The 20,246-nt window shown below is 37.7% G+C and overlaps 1 protein-coding gene across 1 annotated transcript in view; it reads right to left on the reverse strand.

Annotated features, from left to right (window-relative positions):
- Positions 1-1,822: 1,822 nt before the first annotated feature.
- Positions 1,823-20,246, reverse strand: part of SLC15A5 (solute carrier family 15 member 5) — a 108,871-nt gene continuing 90,447 nt past the window's right edge. Inside the window, 2 exon segments of the mRNA XM_049884841.1 lie at positions 1,823-1,967; positions 7,036-7,144. Of these exon segments, the coding sequence (XP_049740798.1) occupies positions 1,823-1,967; positions 7,036-7,144 (254 nt within the window).

The following is a 20,246-nucleotide window of genomic DNA, read 5'->3' on the forward strand; positions in this document are numbered from 1 at the left end:
TTTAGCTAATCACGAGAGTCAACCCCAATGTGAGAATTCTAAGCTCTTTTGGTGTTTGCTTTGGGTCAGCTTTATAATTCTGTAGATCTCCTTTCGTCTCTAAGGATGAGTGAACACATAATGAGTACCCTTCTCTATTACGATGTAGAAATTAAAGAGATGAAGGCAATTTTTGAGAAGAAGAAAAAAAACTACAAAACAAGGCAGACCCTTTTTCTAAACAGAGAGATTGTGAGAGCTTCTCACTTGTGCTGAGGTGAGGTGTTTAAAGATTTCTTGATCTTTTGGGTGTTCATTAAACCCAAATTGCAAGCTTGGCAGTTAACCTCTTGCAGCAAGGAAAGCTTTTAAGGCATACCAGGAGTCTGCCTCACTGCTCTGCCACAGTATGATTGCTCAACAAAGAAGAATTAGAAAAAGCTGCAAGGGAAAAGAAATTTATGCTTAGAAAAGACAGTCTTTCCACTTGTCCTCCAAACAAGCAAATAAATAATAGTTTGAGTAAGGGAAACACCTGGCACTTTACAGCTGCTCTTTGGCAATTTAAAAAAGCGTATCATACCTAATCAAGTTGAATAAATCTTTTATTCTACAGATCAAAAATATTTTATGTATACACAAGGGGAGCTTAACTGCAAATCAGTTGCAATCAGCTGACATACCCACCTATCCTATCCAGCAATTAATTGTCCTGGAAAGCAGTGGTTTTAAAACTTTTGGGAGCATGAGAATGATTTCAGTGTGCTTGTTAAGACCACCAATACCTGGACCCCACACCAGAAAAAAGATTTGAATTAGGGTGGTCTATAAAAAAAAAAAAAAAATTTTTTTTTTTTTTATGATAGGGGCCAGAAAGATTGACCTGAAGCAGGTCAATCAAACCAAACTCTGCTATGAAGTTACAGGACATTAGTTTTGACTTTTTTTTTTTTAATGCATTTCCACATTTCTTTGCTTGTAAAGGAAGAATCGCTTTTGGACACTGACGCTCTGCATGTATTTCAATTGGTAAAAGTAAAGACTAAAAAGATGTCATTTGGATTAGGGCATCATGTTAAGCATCTCAAAAAGTATATATATATATATATATATATATATTTTATTTGGTTTGGTCATTTAGCCTCCTTTTCAGCAGGCTTTTAACCTCCTTAGATATCTTCTTGCCTTTAATCTCAATAAGGCCATCATTTAAATTATTTTACAGTTTCTTTCATATGTTGATATTCTCTTTGTTAAGGACCTTGGCTTTAGTAAAGTTGCTTTTGAATTCAAAGAAAAAAATTTCCTTAAATCATATTCTGGTAGTGAATGTCAAGATCAAAATATAGTAAAATCATATATGGATTTATTATTTATAGACAATCTATGGACACAATGTCTGGCATGTAGCAAGTGCTCAATAAATTTATTGAGATAAGAATATTAACATTCTGTGATTTTGCTTCCAATGACTCTTATTAAAAACTCTAAAAAGTATCACATGTATTGCTTTTCATGGCCAAACCATTGTAAGATGTTGTAAAATATTATGGTATATCATTGGAAAAAGTTGTAAAAAATTATAGTATATAGGAAATTATCATTTTCTGTCATAAAGTATTCACTTAGACTTTAAAATTCCTTTATAAATTCTAAGGCATAACATATGGATGCAAAAGCACAATACTGTAGTTTACATGATTGGTCTTAGTAAATGAAGTAGAAACACTGGCCATAAAGCCTCTCCCATACAGGTTGGCTCTTACACTAAAATGCATAAAGCATTTGACTGAAAACAACAATGAATACTGTGCTCGTAAGACAGGTAAAGGCAGACACAGTTTCATAGGGCTGTCTCCCAAGGATCAATACTTGAAGAGAATTCCTGTATGCTGCCATAAAATTTCAGAGACTTTTCTTGGAGAAGTGTTTCTTCAAGATTACTTCCACTGATGTTCTGGGCATTAAAATGATTTAGATTACAATATCTAAGAAAAGAAAAAGCTTTTTGTAGGACCAGATGTAGATGACTTGATAAATCATTTGCTTTCCTCTTGTGCTTGTCTACATTTTATGATGGACCTATAGATACTGGCACAACAGTGATAATTATTTAAGAGCCCTGCTCACTGGAACAGTCTTTATAAAAGGACAAAAGGCATTTTAGTGTAAATTAGGGTGCCTCATACGAACCTTTAGATGGTGCTTTTTTGTAACCTTCAGTGAGTCTGTTTTCAATGCTGACAAGGAGACTGAAACCCTATCAATTTTACAGATTTGGTGAGGGGCCGGGACTCATTAAAAGTTCATCATACCACACTAAGAATTTGGAAATTTTGTGCTGAGACTATGTGGAAAGCACCACCGTTGAAGAAGGAATCCATGAATATATTTCTAGAATGTGGCCCAGACTTAAAAATGTTTACCTCAGAAATGGCTTTCCCACGTGTACTCTAAGTACCAGGCGCCATACTAGGGCACTATACTCACCCTAACTTATTTAATTCTCACTACAACCCCAGAAGGATGCAGTCATCCCCATTTTACAGATTGGGAAACTGATGTTCAAGAGATTAAATAATGTGTTTAGGGTTCATATTAAGAGTCATTGGCAGAACCTGGGTTTGGAACCAGGATGCTCATTTTGAATCCTAGACTTTTTCCTCTATGGCATGTTGCCTCTAGAGACACATTATTTTCTTAATCACTTTTGGATAATCCCCAGGAGGATAGGAATTTCTGACTGCTTTATTCACTGCTGTAATCCTAGTGCTTAGACCAGTGCCTGACACACGTGAATATTCAATAAATACTGGTAGAATGAAGAAAAACATGGGCTATAAGTTCAATTTTATCAGATATGCATAAGTCTCTGGGGTCAGATATCTAGTTCTGATTTTGTGAATGTTTCAAAAGCTAATTTTACTTTTTCTTCTCAATATATTGCTAAAAATAGCTGTAAGACAGAATGAATACAGCCTAAATAACTTTGGTGATTTGTCTCTGATTTGTGTCCTGTTCAATAATTGTTCCAGGTTATGCACAAAAGATTACAGGGGTCTTTGACAAAATGAGTGCAATCATATCAACTTTATAAAATGTTTTGTATAACACTGGAGGGACAGTGGTGTTAAGTTATGAAAGCAAACACCTTCCCACTTTCTGTCCCTCCACAAGAAACACCTTGTAATTTCTTTTTATTTTAGCATCTAACTTGGGATACATTCATTATATTAAGTACTGCAGGCATAGTTTCTTAATAATTTTCAGCAAGGAAAAGGTATTTCATCAGCCTCCTTCCTTCCACCCTTCTCCTCCCACCCCAAACTGGAGAGCCTTGGGTTTGACATGCCACCATTACAGTACTTTAGATCAGATTGAGGAGGACTCTAATACAGACAAGGGCAGGAGGCTGTTGGCTTGGCTATGAGTAAGGCATAAGTCTGGCCTGACATCTACAGACAGATCCTAACTGTTCTTAGCCAAGGCTTTGACCTTGACAAGATTAGTTTCAGTCTAGGACTTATGCTAGGATTGCATCACACTGATATAGGCTTGGGAATGGGAGTGCCCCTCTGGTGCTATCAAAGACCTAATACTAGCTGTATATTGGTGACAATGCTGTTTCATAATTAATCAAGATCTTGGGGATAAGAATAACCTGGGATTCTCCTGTTCTTGATAGATATATCATCGTTATTTGGCTATAAGCAGGCAAACTTTTGAGTTTGGTGAAAATTGGATTGCAATTTGATGTATATTGAGATCAAATACCATCTGACTCATAAATAATAGGTTTCAATAATACTGTCCCTGGGACACTGTGGTTTCTCCTGTTACTTTGCATACTTACTCATTAGTGTTTGACAATAACAATCAGTACATATATAAATCATAACTATGTACTCCTCATTGTAGATACAGAGCTTACTGATTTAGGTTCTGTAGTGTTTCCAGCCTAACAGTGGTGGTTTGACCCATCCAATCCCAATGACCAATAGGTACCCAAGGCAACCTATGCCTTTGCACGAATGCAATTGGTTCTATCTTTACTTCATTTCTGAAGGCAAATTTTCTAGATTCTTCTTTCTTGTGATATGTGACACTTATTCTTTTCCTGTGGGGTGGCTGAACAACAGGTGGTAGTGAGTACTCATAGTTACTTAAACTGAAGTGGGTTTCCTCCAACCCACCAGAGTTAAGGGATTATTGGAGAGCAGGTAGAGGACTCCACTATGGAACTTAGAAAAAGCATGGTAAAGGAAACAAACAAACTTGGGTTTGAATCCTGGTTGTGTGAGGTTGGTCAATTTATTTAACTAGCTTTGCACTTTAATGTTCTCATTTATAAAGCAGAGTGATAAGATCTATGTAACAGAGGGTGATAGGGATTGAATGAGGCTATTTGTGTGCATCTAGCATGCTGTCTGAGATACAGGGGTGCTGAACACATGGTAGATTAATTTCTTCCCTTCCTGCTTTGTTTCATCCTGTATCTTTTTTCCTTGCTTTAAAAGCATTCAGGAGAAAAGAAAGTAGACAGGAAATGGGGAAGGTTTGGTAGGAATCTGATTTATTTCTGAATAAACCCTACATCATCATCACTTAGTCTCTTCTCATCTTTGGTTCCTCTAATATCTAATGCTTTGTATATTTTTATTCTTACTCCTTGTCTGCATCCCACTTCACCATTCCTCATATATTTGTAATAACTCACTTGCTTGACAATCACAGAGACAGAATCACACGATTTTAACTTGAACAGTAGATGTTAGGTTCATGCAGACACAGAGGTGTAACTAAGATATCACAGGTAGGGCCTGTGCCCGGGGCTCCACTTAAGGAGGGGCGCTAACAAGCAGTTTCTGTTGGCCATCAGTTTCCATCACCAGCTGTGAGAGATCATTCACCAATTTAAAACTAATTGCCATAGGCGCTATTTTCTGTAGCTAGGCCCCTGTGTAGACATGAACTTTGCTTTGCTCAAGTCCCCTTCTATAGTGCCTGAACAATGCTTAGCATGTTTGTTGAACGAATGAATGAGGACATCCATGAGCTAATAGATTCTGATTCCAATGCTAGTTCTACCTGAACTCAACCCATAATCATGACTATCTTGGCCATGCCTCCAGCATGAGTCTAGCAGAAGTGTAAAAAGAAGGAAAAAGAGAGCATTAAGGCAAAGTTGTTCTTGTTATTGTTAGGTGCTGTCAAGTCAAGGACCCCATGTGACAGTAGAACCACCCAGTAAGTTTTTCTAGGCTATAATCTTTATGGGAGGAGATCTCCAGGTCTTCTTTCTGTGGAGCTTCTGGGTAGGTTCCTACTGCCAACCTTCCCATTAGCAGCCAAGTGCTTAACTTTTGCATTACCAGAGTTCCTTGGGCAAAGTATAAGGGAATTGTTATTGCTAATACATTTGTGAGCATTTACTCCTTCTCACAACAACTTTATGAAGCAGTTACTATTATTTTTGTTTCCATTTTACAAATGAAGAAACTGAGGCTTAATGAGGTTAAACAGTTTGCTCGACTTTGTATAGCTGATAAGCTGTGGAGCTGAAGGTCACATTTTAAACCACTTTATGAAAAACAAGGATCAAATCTTACCGTGGGAGTAAAAGTAAAAATTGAGAGACAATAGAGATTTATGACAGTTGGAAGGTAGGCACCACTTATTTGTTTGGAGGTAATAGACAGAGGGGAAAGAAGCCCTCTTTTCAGTTTAGTTTTGATTGTCCACTCTGGAGGAAGTTCCTTTGGATCCTTCTTTAAGACTCTCTGCTTCTCAAATTTGGTTTTCAACCTAAGAATGAGACTGGCATTTTAGGGAAGTTATACATTGTGGAGGATGAATTTGGTTTCTTATCCACTTCAAAAGACAGGAAATTAAAAAATTCAGGGAATTATAAAGACTGATTTTGTTGTTAATATTTTGCCTCGAAGGGGATTTATTTAGGTTCCTTTTTTACTCTTACACAGGAAGCCCTGGTGGCGTAGTGGTTAAGTGCTATGGCTGCTAACCAAAAGGTTGGCAGTTCGAATACACCAAGTGCTCCTTGGAAACTCTATGGGGGCAGTTCTACTCTGTCAAATATGGTTGCGATGAGTCGGAATTGACTCGATGGCAATGGGTTTGGTTTTTTTTTTTTCTTCTTTCTTATACAGGACCATAAGCTCTACCAGAGTAGGGGCATAGGAGACAGTAAACATTTATTGATTTTCTGACTTTGTATCTTTCCAGTCCACTGCAGTACCTATCACATGGTTGATGCTCCAGATGAGATTTGTTAGAGGAATACAAGAATGATTCAGGCAAGGGAGAAGTGACAATGTATTGAGTAACATATGACTAAATAGATAAATAAATACAGAGAAGTAGAAAAAAAAATCTGTTTAATTCTACTACTATGTGGTGGACACTGTGCTTGGTCTTTAATTAAAATTCATCTCACTAAAATCTACAAGAGGGTGGTATTATTGTCTTTATTTTACATGTTTGGAAATAGAGGCTCAGAGAGTTTAGGCAATTTGCTCAAGGGAACACAGCCATCCAAAAATATGTCACTAAGAGAGATGAGCTGATGGTGGATTGATTAAGCCACTGAATGGTCTCAGGTGACTGGCTAAGGGATTTTGCACAGTTTGTTATTGACCTTGAAATGGTCACTGTCTACTTAAGGGCCTGAATGGGATCCAAATTTTAAATGTCATTAAATTCCTACCTATTTGTTTAATGATATTTTCTTTTAATGATAATGACTCATTCTTATTATCAATGTGGTTATTTCTAATTCTAAAGTGGCAATAATTCAGTGGAGAAAAAAGTCTTGTTTTAAAATGTTCTACATTTGAGTAAAGCACTATTTTATTATGAGGATCGACGGAAAAAATAAAATCTAAATTGCAATTTCTTGCTCTGAATAATCTGTTAAATTTTTATAATATGCTAATTTGTCCATCCATGGCGTACAGGGTTCCCATTGGCTTGGTGATGGTTCCCAGACCAGTATTTCATGGACTCAGAAATTGTTCATCTTACCACATACTTACTTACCTTTGTGAAACACTCCAGAATCCCAGGACGTTCAACAATGTTAATGATGCCAGGAAGAAGAAGAAGCTTTCTAAATTGCCTTTGTTTAATGTGTTTGGAAACCAATCGCCTGTTTGTAACAAATGTAATTGTTATTCAACTGCAAAGATGTAAATTTCTGTGAATATTTTATTATCGCACAATTCATAGAGCTTTATTCGCTTCAATAGTATCTACAAAGCAACAAAGCTCATCTGAAACTTCATTGTCAAAATTCATTTAATCCTGTAATTAGCAGTGAAATGATAAGCAAAGCACCCAAATATAAATATTTTGAAGGTCAAAAAAATTAAATTTGCATAACATGATTTAGGTGTCACAGGAACTGGGTTCTAAAGGTAATGCTGATTATGCTATTAATTTGCAGGAACCATGTTTGTCTCATTCACCCTTATACTTCTAGTATCTAGAACAATGCCTGGCATATAGGGATTGCTCAGTAAGTATGTACTGGATGAATGCAATAATGTTTGCTATGACCAGATAGTCTTCCTCATACGCTCATTTTAAGGTTAGTGTGATAACATATGTGATTGAAAGATGTAGTAGTGCTTTGATAACTAAGATAAATCCAGTGTTACTTTATTATAGTATCAAAGACCCTATTGGTCAAATTATTTGCAATCTCCAAGTTACATGCAGATTTTCTTTGGACCTGGTAAGTAATATAGTACCCCAGCACAAGGGATCCCCACTTCCTCAGAATGTCAAACTGCGTATATATGAAACTATCCAGGATTCAAGGTAATTACCTTTACTTTGCTCCTAAGTTTGATTTTTGCTTTGGATCTTTGCTATAACTATATATGTGTGTGTATTAGAACATATATATATATACACACACACATGTGTGTATGTGTGTGCATATGCATTTTTTCCTCATTGGATTCAGGATATTATTGAATATATTATATAAAATATAATATTTTATAGATATTGTATATACCATATGCATGGCCATTGAGTTGATTCCAACTCATAGGTACCCTATAGGAAAGTTACCATAGTGTTTCAAAGGCTGTAAATCTTAACAGAAGCAGACTGTCACATCTTTGTCCTGCAGAGCAGCTGGTGGATTTGAACCACCGACTTTTTGGTTAGGAGCTGAGTGCTTAACTATTGTGTCACCAGGGCTCCTTATATTGCATATGTAACATTTATTTTCGTGTAATATTTTTAAAACAACAAGGTGATCTAGTATTACCAAATATATTATAGACATAGTATTACATATTATGGCATATTTAAAAGATTGCTTAAAAGTCTATCTTTACAGAGGAAAGTACAATTCAATGCCAGTTCTGAATGGGTAGAATATTTCCAAAAAACGCTATGTATTATAGGGACAGGAATTGATCATCCTGGAACAGCCAAATGCTTAGGCTTTAATTGCTTGCGTTTTTGTAAGAGCAGTTTGTACAATGAGTGGGGAAGAGAGGTGTAGGGCCAGAGCAATCAGCCTATGTGCTAGCAGACTTGATCTTCAGTGCCATCTTTGGCACATGGGTTGTGGGCTGCTTCCTGAACTAGAAAATGGCTCTTGGCCTCTTCTTTGGCTGTGGGTACTTTTAAATGGGATTTGAATTAAATGCTCTGTTCAAGGTTGATAGTCAGAAAGTGCATAAGTATGACAGCTGTGATTAGTTGTGCCACTTCCCATTTAAAGCTGTTTCTCTTCTGTCATCTAACTTCCCAATGGCCATTATTATGGACCAGCCATGAAAATTAGCTGTGTCCTTTATAGTTTTGGACCCATAAATGAAAGCTGGTACTTATTTTAAAGCTATTTTGTAGCTCCACTTTCCGATTTTATTAATTTGTGTTCTATTACAAAGAAAATTTATGGTTTATTACCATGTTGACATGAGGCCTTTCTCTGATATTTGGATAAGTTACAGGTCTCACTGAATGTTTCCCTATTATCTGTATATTGAGTGCTATGTAGAATTTTTAGTGTGTGTGTGTGTGTATGTGTCTATAGGAACTAACCATTTGATTGTACTTGAGTGGGGGGAGTTGGGGCGGAGGTCAAGATATGGTGAGATAACATCTCAATTATTTTTAGGAAGGACTAAACTATCCAGTTAAACCTATTCAAAGAGTCCTATTTTCTTCTTTCTCTTGAATTAACATCCCACCTGTATTTCTATCCTTTTCATTTCACATTAGTACTTTGCGTGTCATATGATTAGACCACTTTATCACTGTTTCTCTAGTTGGAGTAAGAGGAGTTTGCACAGACTATGTGAAGCCTCAGAATTAACATGACATTAATTCTTCTACCCAATGCCGTCGTTCTAGAAGCATGAATTTTGGTCCATAATAAGTAATTGAAAAGACTATATTATAACAAAGTCAGATGAGGGAGAAGAACATAAATTTTGTAAGATCTTTAAGGTAAAGCATAATATTTCTAAGAAGTTCTGCAATTACAGCAAAAACAAGCCTTTCAGGAGACAGCACCAAATTCCCGTGGGCTTGCTGGTGTACTTGAATCTGTCGTTGGGGACACTGTGGCAAGCAAAAAGGAAAAGCACTGTGACTTGGGTGGATGGGGATGTAGGGTGACAGGAGGATGTCATATTAGAATGGTTAAAGTAGTGGCAATTTATAGTTACACACGAAACATTTTGTGAGTGGATTATTTAAAAAATAAAATGAAATACTGCCATATCACCTATTCGAACTCCTGATAATGCTCCTATATTCTTTTTTTTTTGTAAATCAATTTTTTTAGTGTAATTTAGATGAAGGTTTACAGAACAAACTAGCTACTTGTTTCACAGTTAGTACACATTGTTTTATGACATTGGTTAACAACCCCATGACACATCACCACTCTCCCTTCTCAAACTTGGGCTCCCTATTACCAGCTTTTCTGTCCCCTCCTGCCTTCTAGTCCTTGCCCCCGGGCTGGAGTGCCCGTTTAGTCTTGTTTTGTTTTATGGGCCTGTCTACTCTTTGGCTAAAGGGTGAATCTCAGGAGTGACTTCATTACTGAGCTAAAAAGGTGCCCAGAGGCCATATTCTCAGGGTTTCTCCAGTTTCTGTCAGGCCAGTAAATCTGGTCTTCTTTGTGATTTAGAATTTTCTTCCACATTTTTCTTTAGCTCTGCCCGGGAGCTTCTATTGTGATCCCTGTCAGAGCAGTCCGTGGTGGTAGCTGGGCACCATCTAGTTGTATTGAATTCACTGTGGTGGAGGCCTTGGTAGTTGTGGTCCATTAGTCCTTTGGACTAATTTTTCCCTTGTGTCTTTAGTTTTCTTGCTCCTGTGCTCCCGATGGGGTGAGACCAGTGGAGTATCTTAGATGGCTGCTCACAGGCTTTTAAGACCGCAGATGCTACTCACCGAAGTAGAATGCAGAACATTTTCTTTATAAACTATGTTATGCCAATTGAGCTAGATGTTCCCCAAGACCATGGTCCCCACAGTAATTCAGTCCCTCAGGGAGTTTGGATGTGTTTATGGAGCTTCCATGACCTTGTCTTGTACAAGTTGTGCTGGTTTCCCCAGTATTGAGTACTGTCTTACCTTTCACCACAGTTACCACTTATCTATTATCTATTTAGTATTTTTCCATCCCCATCATTCCCCTCCATCATAACCACCAAAGATTGCTTCTTTTTGTGTGTAAACCTTTCATTGAGTTTTTATAGTAGTGGTCTTATACAATATTTGTCCTTTGTGATTGACTTATTTCACTTAGCATAATGCCCTCCAGGTTCATCCATGTTATGAGATGCTTTGCAGATTCATCTTTGTTCTTTATCGTTGTGTAGTACTCCATTATGTGTATGTACCATAGTTCGTTTATCCATTCATCTGTTGATGGTTATATAGATTGTTTCCATCTTTTTGCTATTGTGAACAATGCTGCAGTGAACATGGGTATGCATACGTCTATTCCTGTGATGGCTCTTATTTCTCTAGAATACATTGCTAGGAGTGGGATTGCTGGATCATATGGTATTTCTATTTCTAGCTTCCTAAGGAAATGCCATATTGTTTTCCAAAATGGTTGTTACCTTTTTGCATTCCCACCAGCAGTGTATAAGAAGTCCAGTCTCCCCACAGCTTCTCCAACATTTGTTATTTTCTGTTTTTTTTTGATTCATGTAAATAATGCTGGGGTGAAATAGTACCTCATTGTGGTTTTGATTTGTGTTTCTGTACAGGCTAGTGATTGTGGACATTTCCTCATGTTAGCTGCTTGAACGTCTTCATTGGTGAAATGTCTGTTCTTTTCCTTTGCCCATTTTTTAATTGGATTATTTTGTCTTTTTGTTGTATAGGCGTTAGATTTTCCTGTAGATTTTAGAGATTAGAACTTTGTTGGATTTGTAATAACCCCAAGTTTTTCCGAGTCTGTAGGTTCTATTTATAACTCTTGGTGAAGTCTTATGATGAACATAAGCATTTAATTTTTAGAAGACCCAGTTATCTAACTTATCTTCTGGAGTTTTTGTGTTGTTAGTTATGGTTTGTATCCTGTTAATTCTGTGTTTTAGGGCCTCTAGCATTGATCCTATTTTTTCTTCTATGATCTTCATAGTTTTTGGTTTTATATTTAGGTCTTTGATCTATTTTAAATTAGTTTTGTGTATGGTGTGAGATATGGCTCCTGTTTCATTTTTTTGCAGATGGACATCCAGTTTTGCCAGCACCATTTGTTAAAAAGACTGTCTTTTCCCATTTGATGGACTTTGGGAGCTTGTTGAAGATCAGGTGACCGTAGGTGGATGGATTTACACCTGGGTTTTCAATTCTGTTCCATCGGTCAATGTTATCTATCATTGTGCCAGTACCAGGCTGTTCTGACTACCATACCTGTACAGTAGGTTCTGAGGTCAGGTAGTGCGAGTCCTCCTACTTCATTCTTCTTTTTTATTAGGGCTTTACTTACCAGGAGCCTCTTCCCTTTCCACGTAAAGTTAATGATTAGTTTTTCCATCTCTTTAAAGAATGTTGGTATTTGGATCGAGATTGCATTGTATTTGTAAATTGCTTTGGGTAGAACTGATATTTTCACAATGTTGAGTCTACCTTCCATGAGCACGGAATGTTTTTCCATTTACGTAGATCTCTTTTGGTTCCTTGCAGTAGTGTTTTGTAGTTTCCTTTGTATGAGTCTTTTACATCCCTGGTCAGATTATTCCTAAGTATTTTATTTTTTTAGGGACTATTATAAATAATAAAAATATATATATATATATTTTTATTATAAATGGTATTGTTTTCCTGATTTCCTTTTCGTACGTCTCTTTATTGGTGTACAGGAATCTAACTGATTTTTGTATGTTTTTTTTTATCTTGTAGCTTGCAACTTGCTGAATCTTGTCTTGTTCCTGTTCTCAAGGGATTTTGTTTTCAGCCTCTCTCCATTAAGAAAGATGCTGGCTGTTGATTTTGTATAGAAGCCCTTTATTATGTTGAGGAATTTCCCTTCTATACCTATTTTATTGAGAGTTTTTATCAGGAATGGGTGTTGAACTTTGTTGACTGGCTTTTCTGCATCGATTGACATGAACATGTGATTCTTTTATTTATGTGGTGGATTACGTTGATTGATTTTCTAATGTTGAACCATCCTTGCATATGTGGTATGAATCCCACTTGGTGGTAGTGTATTATTCTTTTTGGTATGATGCTGAATTCTATTGGCTACAATTTTGTTGAGAATTTTTGCATCTATATTCATGAGAGATATTGGTCTGTAATTTTCTTTTTTTTTGTGGTGTCTTTCCCTGGTTTTGGTATGCTGGCTTCATAGAATGAATTCAGAAGTATCCCTTCCTTTTCTGTGTTCTGAAATAGTTTGAGTAGTACTGGTGTAAGCTTTTCTCGGAATGTTTGGTAGAATTCTCCAGTGAAGCCATCTGGGCCAGGGCTTTTTTTTTGTTGGGAGTCTTTTTAAATTACCTTTTCAATCTCTTCTCTTTTTATGGGTCTGTTTAGGTTTTCAAGTTTAGTTTGTATTAGTTTGGGTTATGTAGTGTGTTTCTGGAAATTTGTCCATTTCCTCTAGGTTTTCAAATTTGTTGGAGTGAAGTTTTTCATAAAACTCTGTTATGATCCTTTTTATTTCAGTTGGGCCTGTTGTAATGTCCCCCATTTCATTTCTTATTTGCATCCTCTCCTGTTTTTTGTTTGTCAATTTGGCCAATGGTTTGTCAATTTTGTTGATCCTTTCAAAGAACCAACTTTTGGTTTTGCTGATTCTTTCCATTCTCTATTTCATTTATTTCTGCCCTGATCTTTACTATCGCCTTTCTTCTGGTGGCTGTGGGCTTTTTTTGCTGTTTTCTTTCTATTTGTTTGAGTTGTGTAGCTAATGTTTTGATTTTGCCCCTTTCTTTCTTTTTTTTTTTTTTTTTTTGATGTGTGCCTCTATTGCTATAAATTGATCTTTGAACACTGCTTTTGCTGTGTCCCAAAGGTTTTGGTATGATGTGTTTTCAATCTTGCTTGATTCTAGGAATTTTTTTTATTCCATCTCTGATTTCTTCTATACCCAGTTGTTTTTAAGCAGTTTGCATGTAACTGATTCTTTTTTTTCCTTGCTCTTGCTCTTGTTAATTTCTACACTGATGGCGTTGCAATCAGAGAAGATGCTTTGTATTACCTCGGTGTTTTGGATTTTGTTGAGGGTTCCTTTGTGGCCTAGGATGTGGTCTATTCTGGAGAATGTTTCATGACCATTGGAAAAGAATGTGTACTTTGCAGCTGTTGGGTGGAGTGTTGTATACATGTCCATGAGGTCAAGTTGGCTGCTCAGCTCTTCTGTATCTTTGTTGAGCTTCTTTCTAGATGTTCTGTCCTTTACCAAGAGTGGTGTTTTGAAATCTCCTACTGTTATTGTGGAACTGTCAATTTCTCTTTTCAGTGCTGTTACAGTTTGTTATATATTTAAGTCTTTGTTTCTAAGGTGTGTCTCTTGTAGACAGCAGATTGATGAATCCTGCTTTTTTAAAAATCTATTCTGTCACTCTGTGTCTCTTTATGGGTGCATTTAAGCCATTTACGTTCAATATAATTATTGACAGGTGTTAGTTTATTCCTGTCATTGTGTGGTGCTTTTTTTTTTTTTTTTTTTTTTTGTGGTGCTGACATTTTCTTTTTTCCTCTTACTCTCCTGTGCTAAAATCCTTTTGTTTGTGGATTTTTTTTCATTACATTTGTTTTTGTGTATTTTGTGTTTACTGAGACTTTATGTTTTTCTTCTTTATTTTGATGAGTAGTTTGTTAACTTTCTTTGTGGTTACCTTAGAAATTTACCCTTATCCTCTTAATATTGAACCAGTCTTTTATTACTTGGTATTGCCTTGCCTTCCTCTCCATTTGAAAGTTCTACACCTACACTGTCTATTCCTTCTTTTATTGTTCTGACATTGTTGTCATTTATAGATTAACTTCTTTGTCTCCCTGTTGTAAGCCTTTTAGTTTTGATTTATCCTTGAGATTTCATTACCTAGGTTGGTATCTAGCTGATGCAGTCTTGTGTCCTAGATTCAGGCTGTCATATGAAGTTATTGGCTCTCTAACTGAAGGACTCCCTTTAATTATTCTTCTAAGTTTGGTTTTTACATATTCCCTTAATTTCTGTTTATCCTGAAATGTTTTAATTTCACCATCATATTTGAGCAAAAGTTTTGCAGGATATATTATTCCTGGCTGGCAATTTTTTTCTTTCAAGGTTTTATATATGTCATCCCATTGCCCCCTTGCCTGCATGGTTTCTGCCAAGTAATTAGTGCTTAGTCTTATTGTTTCCCCTCTGTATGTGACTTTGTTTTTTTTGAGCTGGTCTCAGGATTCTTTCTTTGTCTTTGGCTTTAGGGAGTATGATTATGATATGCCTTGGTGATTTTCTTTTGGGGTCTAGCCTATATGGTGCTTGTTGAGCTTCTTGGATAGTCAGCTTTTCATCTTTCATGATATTAGGGAAGTTTTCTGTCAGCAATTCTTCAATGATCTTCTCTGTGTTTTCCATTTTCTCCCCCTGTTCTGGAACTCTGATTACTCATCACATTTTTTATTTTGATTGTATCCCGCATTGTTCTCAGGGTTTGTTCATTTTTCTTCATTCTTTTCTCTGATTTTTCCTCAAAGAGGTATCCAAGTATTTGTCATCAGTTTCACTGATCCTATCTTTCATTGTTACAAACCAGCTCCTCAAACCTTCTATGACACTGTCCATTTCTGAAATCTTGTTGTTTAGGTTTTGGATTTCTAATTGTTGTTTTTGTATGATTTCAAGTTGTTAATTTATTTCAACATTTTATTCCTGTATTAGTTTCTTGAATTCTTCTATTTTTTGTCTGTGTTTTCCATGACTTTGTCTGTTTTTTCATCATTTTTGTCTGCCTTTTCCTTCAACTCTTGGATAGCCCTATATATTAGAAATTTGAATTCCCTATCAGGTAATTCCAGTGCATTTTCTTCTATTGGAAGGTCATCTGGTGCTTTATTTTGGACGTGTACTGGAATTATCCCGTCCTTTTTTTTTTCATAAGTTTTGATACTGTGTGCTTTCTGTGGTACATTCAGTAATTATTCTCTTTGTTTATTGATTGTAGATTTGTTTGTCTTGTTCTCCTTTTTTGTTTTATTTTGTTATGTCTGAGCAGGCAGGCTGGGCGATCTTTTTGTTTGCTCATCTGTGGGCATGACACTTCTCACTACCTTGTCCAATGGCAATGGCCAGTCACTCAGCTATGGTGCAGCAGGGCAGGTCCGGTGGAGGGGAAGTTGCTGGGATAGGTCATTTTTGGCACGTACTGGGCAGGATCAGGGGTCAGTGCAGGGCAAGTTCCAGTAAAACTGTGCTTATGCTGCTAAGGGGTGCCATGCTCAGCTCACAGTGCAGATAAGTGGGGTGGGAGGGGGAAGTTTGTGATGTGTGGAGCTAAGTTGGTGTGGGAAAGAAGAGAAAGAGGAGAGAGAAACAGGTGCCAAAAAAAGTGCTGAGAGAGTCTGCTGTTGGAGTGGCACAGACCCAAGGAAGCCATGTGGTGGTGGTGGATTCTAACTGGATGGTGAAGCACAGCCTTTCAAGAAGGGATGGATATTGCATACATAGCTTGATGTGCCGGAGAAAGGAAAGGGAAGAGAGAGAGATGAAACTAGATTAAATAAAGAGAGAGAGAGAAAAGAACACACAGCCAGGTGGTGAGGAGGAAGGAATGGAAGGAATGTAGGGAGAGACAAGAAACCGAGAAGAAAAAAATAAAAAAGATGTTTGGTGATTGGGAGAGAAGGAAGGAAGGAAGACAGAGAGACACAAGAAACTGAGAAAAAATAGAAGAAAAAAAATGCCCCGAGGGAGCCCACCAGAACTGGGTCCCTAGCCGAACAGCTCTGCACAGCCCATCAAGAAGGAGCAGAGATGGCACATGGTGACAGGTGTTCAGGAGAAGGGTTAAGGAGGAAGGTAGAGAGAGAGAAGAAATTAAGAAAAGAAAAGAAGAAAAAAATTAAAAAGCACCCCATTGGAGCCCACTGGTGGTGTAGTACAGACCAGGGAAGTGACTCCCCAGCCAAGCAGCACTCCACAGCCCGTCTAAGAGCAGAGATGGCACATGATGCCAGGTGTTCAGGAGAAAAGAAAGGAAGGATGGTAGAGAGAGACAAGAAAAGAAAAAAAAATCCCCAAGGGAGCCCACTGGCTTGGTGGCGCAGACCAGGGAAGTGTTTATCAAGCTGAGCGACACCACACAGCCTGTCTAGAGCAGAGATGGTACACATGGCCAGGTATTTCAGGAGACAGGAAAAGAGGAAGGTAGGGAGAGAGACGAGAAACCAAGAAACAAAGAAAAACGAAAAAAAACAAAAACAAAAACAAAAAAACCCAGGGAGCCAACTGGCATGGTGGTGCAGACCAGGGAAGTGGTTTCCCAGCCAAGCAGTAATTCACAGCCTGCCAAGAAGGAGCAGAGATGGCACACGGAGCCAGGTGTTCAAGAGAAAGGAAAGGAAGGAGGTGAGAGAGAGAAGAAAGCAAAAGAAGCTGAAAAAAGCAACAAAAAAATAGCACTGAAGAAGCTGGCCAGTGTGGGCAGTCAAATCCAAGCAGCAAGGAAGCAGCATCTCCCCAGCCGAGTGACTGCAGCCCACCTGAATGCAATGGAGGCTGAGTAGGGGGAAGAAGGGTGAGGGGTGGGAAAGTGTGTGTCCCTGGTTACCAGGTGCTCTGTCTCCTGCTGGGAGCTTTGTGAAGGTGCCTTCCCGTACTCCCCATCTGCCATTCTCAGTGGCTGAGGAGTCCAAGATGGCAAATCCGTGCTGTGTTAGCTGATAGGGGACCTCTACCCTGTATCTCTTCTCACTCTCTTGTCTCTGTCAGTTTCTTATTCCATTCAGTGCTTGGTTGAGTTCTTTATCCCTTCGTTTGACACTCAGGGTTCCAGGATTGATGTTTGTCTCTGTTTTAGTTGTTTGGGTCTTTGCTGTGGGGGGACAGCATGGTGCTTCTGTCTATAGCACCATGTTGTCTCCAGGCCTGATATTAATATTTTCCATTATTTTGTTTTTATTTCTCTTTGCCATGTGAGATTATTTTTATTTATTGTATTTATTATAATATTATTATTATTTTTGCCTTTGTCATTTTGTTTTAAGGATGTTGCTTACAAGCAACATTTATGTATATATGATAATTACCTTTCTTTTCCCATACTGTCCTTTTCTTCTATGTGTTGTTGTTGTTAGGTGCCATCAAATTGGTTCCAACTCATAATAACCCTATGCACAATAGAATGAAACTTTGCCTAGTTCTGCACCATCCTCACAATCGTTGCTATGCTTGAGCCCATTATTGAAGCCACTGTGTCAATCCATCTCAGTGAGGGTCTTCCTCTTTTTTGCTGACCCTCTAGTTTACCAAGCATGATGTCCTTCTCCAGGGACTGATCCCTCCTGATAACATGTCCAAAGTATGTGAGACATAGTCTCGCTATCCTTGCTTCTGAGGAGCATTTTGGTTGCACTTCTTTAAGACAGATTTGTTCGTTCTTTTGACAGTCCATGGTATATTCAATATTCTTCACCAACACCACAATTCAAAGACATCGATTCTTCTTCAGCCTTCCTTATTCATCGTCCAGCTTTCACATGTATGTGAAGCCATTGAAAACATCATGGCTTTGGTCAGGCTCACCTTAGTCTTCAAGATGACATCTTTGCTTTTTAACATCTTAAAGAGGTCTTTTGCAGCAGAGTTGCCAAAAGCAATACGTTGTTTGATTTCTTAACTGCTTCTTCCATGGGTGTTGATTGTTGATCCAAATAAAATGAAATCTTTGACAACTTCGTTCTTTTCTCCGTTTATCATGATGCTGCTCATCGGCCCAGTTGTACTCATCCTCCAATGAAAAGATTTACTCTGAAGCAGTGTTTAGCAACTGAAAGAGTATATGACTACACTAACAATAGCTGTTCACTTTCAATTTTGGTGCTCAAGTCTACAGTTAAACTCATTAAAACTCAAGTTACTGCAGCAAGCTAACTGCTAGGGTGAAGTGAGAATGTTACTGACACCTACTGTCAGGTTCTCCAACATGCTGATCAGATAGAGTGATCACAGACTGCCGTATTAAATATGGACGCTTATCAGAGGCTCCCCGGAGGTCACCCCCACTTATAATGCTTTACTTCTGGGGACTACGCTTCCTGGGATGCAGTGTACCCTGCTTCTGTCCTGTTTCTATTTCTTCTTGTGTGGTAGTTTTATAGACGTTGGGCTCCCTGATGTAGTTTAGAAGCATAGGTACTTCGTGCTGGGTAGTGATGTAGACAGGTGTACGGGTGGGCTCCTTCTCCACCTAAAAAATAGCAACTATGCATTAGGCTGACAGCTGTTAGTATTCTGGCTAAAAGTGACCTTGATTTCAGTAGTGGAGGAATAAGATGGGAGAGGAATAAAGCATAATCCTCTTCATATTAGTAACTTTGTGCTGTTCATAGTAGCATAGGATATGTGAGTTTCCATATATGTTCCTTGGTCCAGTTTCAAAAGCTTTAAATTTAGTGCAAATAACTCCAAGATTCTCACAATTAGTTGAATGCCAATCCCAGAATTCAGGTGGAGATGTTGTTCTACGTATTTTAAGGGAAATTTGGAGTAGGCTATTTTAAAGACCGCTGTTCAGACATATTATTAAACTGCTGAGATGATATTAAGAAAAGTCACGCATGTGATACCAAAGAACCAAACCAAACTCATTGCCCTCGAATTGGTTTTGACTCATGGTGACCCTATGATAGTTCCTTTAATACCAACAGGTGGCTATTGTAGAGCATTTGTCTTATGAATAAGAAGATGAGGGTACTACTGATTAATGTTTCACTTTACCTCTCTAAGCCTTCATTCTTCATTTTATTTTAATCTGTAAAATAAAAGAAATAGACTACATTCTATAGTTCTTTTGTCTCTAAAATGGCCACGATAATTTGAGATAAATACAAGCATTTTATTTTGTATCTATAAGGGTTATATTCCAGATCATGTCTCCCCTATTAACTTTCAGGCTTCCTTTCTTAAGCAACTTTGAATCCCCATTTTCTGGTACATGAAAAATTTCTAATAAATGATTTTAAAACGGGCAACTAAATCTAGCTGAGCAAGAGATATTTGGTGGAATTCTGAACAATGCCAAATATTTTGTGACTGCCCTATTACATGGTCTAACTCTCGACAGTAATTAGCTGGTTATATTATTAAAGTATGTAACTAGAGTTCACTATGGGCTTGAACAAATGGCACTTAGTGACCCACCAGCCTCCTTGTGTAGCATATTTGTTCTCACACTGGTAACCTTCTTCTTCTCTCAAGCCGAGGTCTGCAGAAGAGTAGTGAGTCCCATTCTAGATGTAAAATCTTCATTTTGTCTCCTTTGCAAGGATGCTCCTGAATTCAGTCACCTATTAGGAATGTCAGATGAAAAATGGCACAAATGTGAATTATGACAATAAAAGTTTATAAGCTACTAAAATAAAGTTATAGTACCTAAGAGCTGAGTCAACTGACAATGTTAAGTGGAACATTTTACAACCAGTCCTGGGATAATGATAAAAAAAGATGGAACATGAAGAAATATCTGACAGGAAATGGGCCTAAGATCAAGCTCAGGCTACATGATTGCGTGTAAGATATCTCTAAAGGGGGCAGGGGG

The sequence above is a fragment of the Elephas maximus genome, chromosome 4, assembly GCF_024166365.1.
Source record: "Elephas maximus indicus isolate mEleMax1 chromosome 4, mEleMax1 primary haplotype, whole genome shotgun sequence".
NCBI lineage: Eukaryota > Metazoa > Chordata > Mammalia > Proboscidea > Elephantidae > Elephas > Elephas maximus.